Source organism: Neophocaena asiaeorientalis, unplaced genomic scaffold, assembly GCF_003031525.2.
Source record: "Neophocaena asiaeorientalis asiaeorientalis breed wild unplaced genomic scaffold, Neophocaena_asiaeorientalis_V1.1 scaffold65, whole genome shotgun sequence".
NCBI lineage: Eukaryota > Metazoa > Chordata > Mammalia > Artiodactyla > Phocoenidae > Neophocaena > Neophocaena asiaeorientalis.
In genome coordinates this window covers 17,125,242-17,132,178 of record NW_020173215.1, presented here as the reverse complement: position 1 = coordinate 17,132,178, position 6,937 = coordinate 17,125,242, and the positions used below count along the sequence as shown (strand labels likewise).

The window sequence follows — 6,937 nt, the reverse complement described above, 5'->3', positions numbered from 1 at the left end:
GGGGCGGGTGCACTGCTGCCCGTCTCAGCAGCCTGGCCCACGGGAGAGGCGCCTGCAGCCCAGGAGACGCGCGGCCGCGCTCAGACCTCAGGGGTGGAGGCCCTGGGCCCGGGGTGCGGCTTACCGAGGGTGATGCTGAGTGCCAGGGCCGTGTGGGCGAACTCCAGGCCCTCCTGCGGCGCCTCCGTCTCGGCCAGCAGCGCTGCCAGCTTGTTGCAGAGCCGCAGCTCGGCCTCTTGGCTCCCCGTGTTCACGGCCAGGGGCAACGCCCGGTCCTGTGAGCACAGGCGGGCGGGTCAGGCCTCCGCCCGCAGCAGCCAGCCAGGCCCGGTACCCTCCTCAGAGCTCCCACTAGCCCACTGGAGCTTTACACAGCTCTGCCCCCCCAGGAAAGGCCAGCTCAGAGTGGTGTGACACCCCTAGCGTCACTGGGCCGTGAGTAAGCTGGGTGTGAGCCTTGCCCATCGAGCTACACCACACACACTCAGACCAGCCCTGACCCTCCTGGGTGGTGGGCGCCTGACCAGGAAGGTCCAACACCCCTCTAGGCTCTAAATACGCCGCGTTTATCTGTCCCCTGGGGCTGAGCCACACGCACGAGCTGGGTAGACGGACGGGGAGAAGCTGCCCTCCCTGGCAGGCACGTGCACACCTGGCCCTGGTCCGGGGCCTCCCCCTGATGTGCTGTGTGTCCTTAGGCACACCCCTGTGCCTCTCTGAGCCTGTTTCTTCATCTGTAAAACGGGGACAGTCCTCGCATCCCAGGGTTGTCTGGATCACGGGGATGCATGTCCTACGATGGTCCTTCTTTGCTCTGTCCCTCCCAGGCTGGGGATGGGGGCCAAGGTCATCCCTGACCAAACCACCGGGAAACTAAACACGTACGTGGGGGATGCTGCTTCCAGGAGGGATGCCCCCTGAGGCCCACCAGCCTGGACCCACAGCCGCCGCTCACCCGGTAGAAGGACACAGCTTTCTCCCGCTCCCAGGTCCCGTTGAAGAAGATGTCTCCAGCCGCCTCAAAGAGCTGCAGCCCCAGCTTGGGGTCCCCTGTGTACAGGGCCGCGTTCTGTGCCACCTGTGGGGATGCAGAAACTCTCATGCATCCCCCAGTGACCCGGCAGGGCGAGGTGGCCGGGCCCGCTGGGGGAAGCTCACAGCCACCTGCCGGCCGCCCGGGACCCTCTATCACACTGACACGGAGTGAGGGTTCTTTCCTCTCATACACCTCAGTCCCTGTGCATGCGGGGCCCTCGTCACCTGCTGGCATGAGGACAAATCATCTAAGCCCTGTGTCCCAGGAGGAGGCCTTTCCAGCTGAGGCCCCAGGAGCCAGCACGTGTGGGCTGGGGAGGCACTTGGGACGGAACTCAGAGCCAGCCTCCAAATCCCGCCAGCCATGCCCAGACCACAGCATCCTCTGCTCGGCTTCACCTGGGGCTCCCAAATCCTGGCTCCTTGGGCCCCCCTCTTTTCCCTCCCAAGCACTTAGAGACACCCGACCGCACGTCCACTCGTCTCTCCTGCCAGAGGACTGAGGCTCTCGCTCCTCTGCTGTGTCCAGGGCTTCGCACGTGCCTGGCGCATAGTAGGTGCTCGGAAAAAAACGCCGAGTGACTGAGGGGACCGGCCCTGGTCCGCAGTCCAGCCACACACAGCGGCTCGCAGCCCTGACCTTGCTGCACTCCCGGGCACCGCTGGGCCTTTGCACCTATGAGTCCTGGTACAGGAATACCCCATATGCCTACCACCGCCCTACAGTTCAAACAGCCTCCGTGACCCCAGGCTGACCGAGTGCACCCCCCGCTCCTTTCTGTGCCGCAGCCCTGGCCCCAGGCAGCACTGCTTGTAGAGGAGGCTGTACCCTCCACCAGCCGCCAGCTACTGATCTGGTTCATCAACCCCGGCCTGGCCCAGGGGAGGTACACAGCAGGTGCCCAAAAAGGAAAAAACCCCACAAGGCTCTTGGGTCTCTCAGTCACAAATCACGTCATGTTTGAGAAACTGTCAAAAAACGGAGCTTCTGTGATAAATGTGCTTTTTAAGGAGAAATGCTGTGGGCTGCTGAAGCAGGTCCTGTGTGTCAGCTGAGTGGGCACAACATTTGCACACTTATCGAGCGCTTGCTGTGTACCAACACAGTCGGGGGCACTGTCCCCAGAGCTCAGTTGTTTACGGAAGATGCTGGAGGTCTGGGGCGGCGGGAGATGGCGCGGGCACCTGGCACGCGGCGGCTTAGGGATGAGCGGGCGGGTGGGTGAGTGACCGCGCGCACACGCCCGGAGCCCTCGCACCTGGATGTAGAGATCCACCAGCTCGTTCTGCTGGAGGATATAGTAGATCTTCCCCGCCCGCAGCCAGGCCTGTGCCTCCTTATCCTTCTTCTGCAGGTCGATGAATATCCCCAGACTGCGCTTGGTGTAGTCCAGCGCGGATTTGTAGGCCCTGGAATTAGATGTGGGCGGTCAGAACAGGTCTCCCAGGCCGGCCGCCCACATGGAGCGGATGGGGCTCTCCCCAGGGCCGTCTGGCGAGCATGGACCTGAAACGTCAGGAGCAGGAAAAGAGTCTGCCCTTCCCAGGCTGTTGGGAGATCCGGGATGAACATACAGCAACTCGTCCAGCAAAGGTGAAGGAGGCCCTTGGGATGGAAGCGGGCAGCCTCAAGGGAGGAGGAGTGTGCTGTCTGTTTGCCTCACTTCCCCAAACACAGGCCCGTGTCACTTCCAGACGCAGCAGGGATTGCGGCCACTGGGCAGAAATTTAGAGATCGTCCAGGCTACTGGTTATCAGGCCAAGGGAAAATCAGAACCGCCCAGGGGGGCTGTTCAGACACAGATCGCAGGGCTCTGCTCCCAGAGCTGCTGACTCAGGAAGTCTGGAGTGAGGCCTGGGAATGTGCATTTCCAACCAGCGCCCCGGCAAGGTGGAGGCTGCTGACCCGGGGTCCCCACTTTGTGGAGCATCGATCTAGGTCGCTGGCCCATTGGCCCTGCTGTGAAACCGAGGCCCGAGGATGAGAGGCGGAGGCCAAGACTGGCACATCTCCTGAGTCCTGGGGAACCTGGCTCCTTCCCTGCCCTCGGGGAGCCCCCACGCTGGAGGGGTTGTTGTGAGACTCTGCCAGCCCGCAGGCTGTGTGGTCCAGCCATTTGTGACCCACCCCCGGTCAGGACGCTCTGGGTGGGCTTCTTCACATGTGGTTCTGAAATCCTGTCCCAGGGAAGCAGGTGGGACAGTCAGCTGTCTCCAGTGGATGAGAATCCTCTGGGCACACGTGGCTGCTGTCCTCACATCTGAGGGGACAAACGAGGACCAGACTACCTTGCCCAGAGCTGGGCCAGCGAGAAAAGACTCAGGGCAGAGCGGGGTCAGCTTCCAGAAGCCACCACGGCAGGAAGAAAGGTCCAGAAGCACATGCTCTGCCTCCCTTGGGGGTGAGACCAGGCCTGCTGGCCCAGAGCCCGTCTGACCCTAAGGGATGAAATGGCCCCTGAGGAGGGGCTGTCCTAGGATGGCGGTCCAGCATCCTCACCACCCTTCCCGCCCCCAGGGCCAGCCCTCACCTCTCGGTGCCCAGGGACAGGTAGAGCTGGCTGATGGCCTCCAGGAGCTGCCCCTCCAGCACCTTGTCGGCCACCCTGCGGGCCAGCGAAAGCTGGAACTCGTGGTAGACGACGCACTGGGCCTCACTGGGCATGACTGTGCTGTAGAAGTGACACAGCCGCTGGACGGCGTGCAGCTGGCCTGGGCGGGAGACAAAAGGAAAAGGCCCCCATCATGCATCACAGCAACGTTTGCAGGGTCAAAGTCCCCTGCTGGGCGCCCGCCTCTGTGAGCTGGGGTCATCGCACATGCAGACAGGCTGAGCGTCCTGCTCAAGGTCACACAGCCGGCGAGCATCTCGAGACAGGGCCAGGCCAGGCACGTCACAGGGCCTCGAGGGACAGCACCGACCACTTTTATAACCCTCAGGCTGGGCCGTCCCGGCCAGGCTCTCCCACCGTGCCAGGGTGCTGTTTCTGCTTCACAAAGCTCCTCCCAGCCAAACAGGGGCTGCCCTCACATTGAGCGGACAAGGCAGGGATCGCCGGCACCCCCCCGTGGCAGAGGGGCAAGCCGAGTTCAAAGCTGGAGCACACGGCATGCGGTGGAGAAGGGATTCAGCTCCAGTCCCGGTATTCCAGAGCCGACGCTCCTTCATGGAGCCGGGCTCCAAGCCCTCAGCCATACTTGCCCCTCCTAAAACCAGAGGGTTGGGAACCGTTGGGAGCTTCCACTCTTAAAAATGACCCGGGGATGAACAAGCCAAGAGAAGACTTGAACGACACGGCGAACCAACCAGACCTAACAGACCACAGAACACGTCCCCAGCAACAGCAGAACACGTGCTCTTCACGTGCCCACGAACATTCTCCAGGAAGGACCAGAGGCTGGATCACAAAACTATTCTCTGTAAACATAAAAGGATTGAAATCATGTGACGCGTGTTCTCCAGGTGCAACGGAATGAAATCAGGAATCAGTAACAGAAGGAAGTTTGGGAAATTCACAGCTCTGTATACATGAACAGCATATGCCTCAATCACCAATGGGTCGAGGAAGGAAACTGAAAGATATCTGAGACGAGTGAGCATAAAAGCACAACGTACCACAATTTAGGGGATGCGGAGAAAGCAGTGCTTAGAGGGACTTTATCACTGTAAATGCTTGTGTCAAAAAAAGAATAAAGAATTCAAATCAAAACCCTAAACTTCCCCCTTAAGAAACTAGAAAAAGAAAAGTTAATTAGACCCAAAGCAAGCAAAAGGAAGGAAAGATAAAAGTTCAAGCGGAAATGATAAAATGATAGAGAATAGAAAGATAGAGAAAATTAATGAAACCCAGTGATGGTTCTTTGTAAAGATTAACAAAATTGACAAATCTCTAGTTGGACTGACCGAGAAAAAAAAGAAAGAAGATGAAAATCACTAAAACCAGGAGTGAAAATGGGGACATTCCTACCGATCTCACGGAAATAAAGGGCATGCTATGAACAGCTGTATGCCAACAAATTAGGTAACCAAGATGGAATGGACAAATCCTAGGAAGACACAAACTACTGAAAGGGGCTAAAAAAGGAACCAGACCAAGCACGGAGTGACCCTGGGGTGTCACCCTAGCCCTTAGTCTCCTCACTGTTCAATACAGGGGAGGAGCAAACAACGTGACCCTCTGGGTCCCCCAGCTCTGCATTCCCAAGTCTGAATCCCCCAGTGCCCGGGTTTGGGGAGGTGGGTCAAAGGAGGCTTCTGATAGGCACACGGGGGGTCCACGTTCCACTGCCAAGCACCACCAGGACCTGCCTGAGGGCACGGGGAGGGTCAGGGACCCAGCTCTTGGTTCCTTCTGGAGGTCCAGAGGGACCCCTTCCAGCCTCAATGAGTGGTCTACGTCCCTCAGTAGCTCCCCAGCGCTCTCAGGAAAAACACCAAACCACAGTCTGGGCTCCTGGGCCCCTGCCTAGCTTCCCACCTAAGGTTCGGCCCAGCTCACTCACCCCAGGGCCTTTGCACTGGCTGCTCCTTCTGCCAGACCCCCATCCCGTGCTTGGCTAAAGCCTCCTCATCCCTCAAGTCCCAGACTAATCAGACTGCCCCGACCTACGAGTTGAGGCCTGGTGCCCCCATATTTAAGCTGAGCTCCTGCTTTTGTGGCATCTGTTTCCCACGCTTGGCCGCCAGCCCCCAGTGAGGACCACTCGGGTCCCTTTGCAGGTGGAGCCCCGCACAGAGCCTGGAGTATTCACACAAGTAGCTGTTGGATGAAGCAACTGTCCTGCACCCTCTGTGCAGGGGAGATGCCAGGTGTGCAGGGCTGCTGGGAGATGCCAGCACCAGCTAAAGCACCCAGCATTCAAGGCCCAGGTGGCTCCTCGGCACGGCTGCCCCCGCCTGGCCTGGGCCACGTCCAGGGTCACCACCGCCCATTTGCTGGAGACCGCCAGGATTCCCGACCTCGGGACTTTCAATGCCCAAAGCGGGACGGTCCCAGGCAGACTGGGACGAGTCCTTTGCCCTGGTGACATCTGGCCCGGTGTGGGACACCTCAAGGCGTCTGCAAACGTCTGCTGGTTTCCAGTACTCGGCATTGTCAGTGCAAAAACAACCGCTCGCCTCTGGATCGCAAACCCCAGGTGTGTTCTGAACAGAGATGGAAAGAAAACGTGTTTTCTTTCTTTCCAGGAAGCCAGTGTGGCCCACACTTACTCTCCAAATGGTCCGTCTCCACGGCGACCAGAAAGGCCCACTCGTAGTAGCACTTGCCCTGCCGGGTGAGGGCCCTGCGGGTGCACAGGTGACCCAGCTGCAGGAGCACCTGGGTGAAGTCTGGGCCGCACTCTCCACTGGGCAGCCGCGAGAAGAGCTTCACGGCCTCCAGGAAGTAGTGCTGGGCCAGCCTGCCGGCGCCGGTCTGCAGGCACAGGGTCCCGAAGTTGGCCAGGACCACCGCCTTGTTCCGCTGGCGACCCAGGCGCCTGGCGACCCGCAGGGCGCGGTAGTAGCCCTCGGCCGCCTGCTGGGTCCTGCGCATCCTCTTCAGGCCAATAGCTGCCATGTTGGCGATCACGCCTTCCTGGTCCAGGGCGGCCACCGCCGCCTCCAGGACGGACTCCAAGATGTCCAGCGCTGCCGGGATCTGCCTGTGAAGCACGTGCAACCAGGCGAGGGCCACCAGGCGGTCCACGACCGTGCGGCCGCCGATCTGGGCGTCCGTCTCCGCGGCCCGCGTCATGAAGGCGATGGCCCTGCCCTGTCGCCCGTGCTGGCTGTGCAGCCGGGCCAGGCTGGCGTAGATGGGGCCGCGCAGCGCCCGCCCCGCGCCCGAGGCCGGGGAGGCCAGGGCCTGCAGGAGGTAGGGGGCGAGCTGGGCGGGGAGGCGGGGGAGCTGGGGGCTGC

At 60.7% G+C, this 6,937-nt stretch overlaps 1 protein-coding gene across 12 annotated transcripts in view; it reads right to left on the bottom strand.

Annotated features, from left to right (window-relative positions):
* SH3TC1 (SH3 domain and tetratricopeptide repeats 1) overlaps window positions 1-6,937 on the bottom strand; it is a 52,999-nt gene that overhangs the window by 5,162 nt on the left and 40,900 nt on the right. For all 12 annotated transcript variants that reach the window (XM_024745056.1, XM_024745058.1, XM_024745061.1 and 9 more), the window contains 5 exons: window positions 6,248-6,937; window positions 3,567-3,747; window positions 2,295-2,445; window positions 956-1,078; window positions 125-275 (listed from right to left, as the gene is read on the bottom strand). The exon at window positions 6,248-6,937 is cut by the window's right edge and continues 1,005 nt beyond it. In XM_024745056.1, coding sequence (XP_024600824.1) covers window positions 125-275; window positions 956-1,078; window positions 2,295-2,445; window positions 3,567-3,747; window positions 6,248-6,937 — 1,296 coding nt within the window. The remainder of the gene's footprint in view (window positions 1-124; window positions 276-955; window positions 1,079-2,294; window positions 2,446-3,566; window positions 3,748-6,247) is intronic.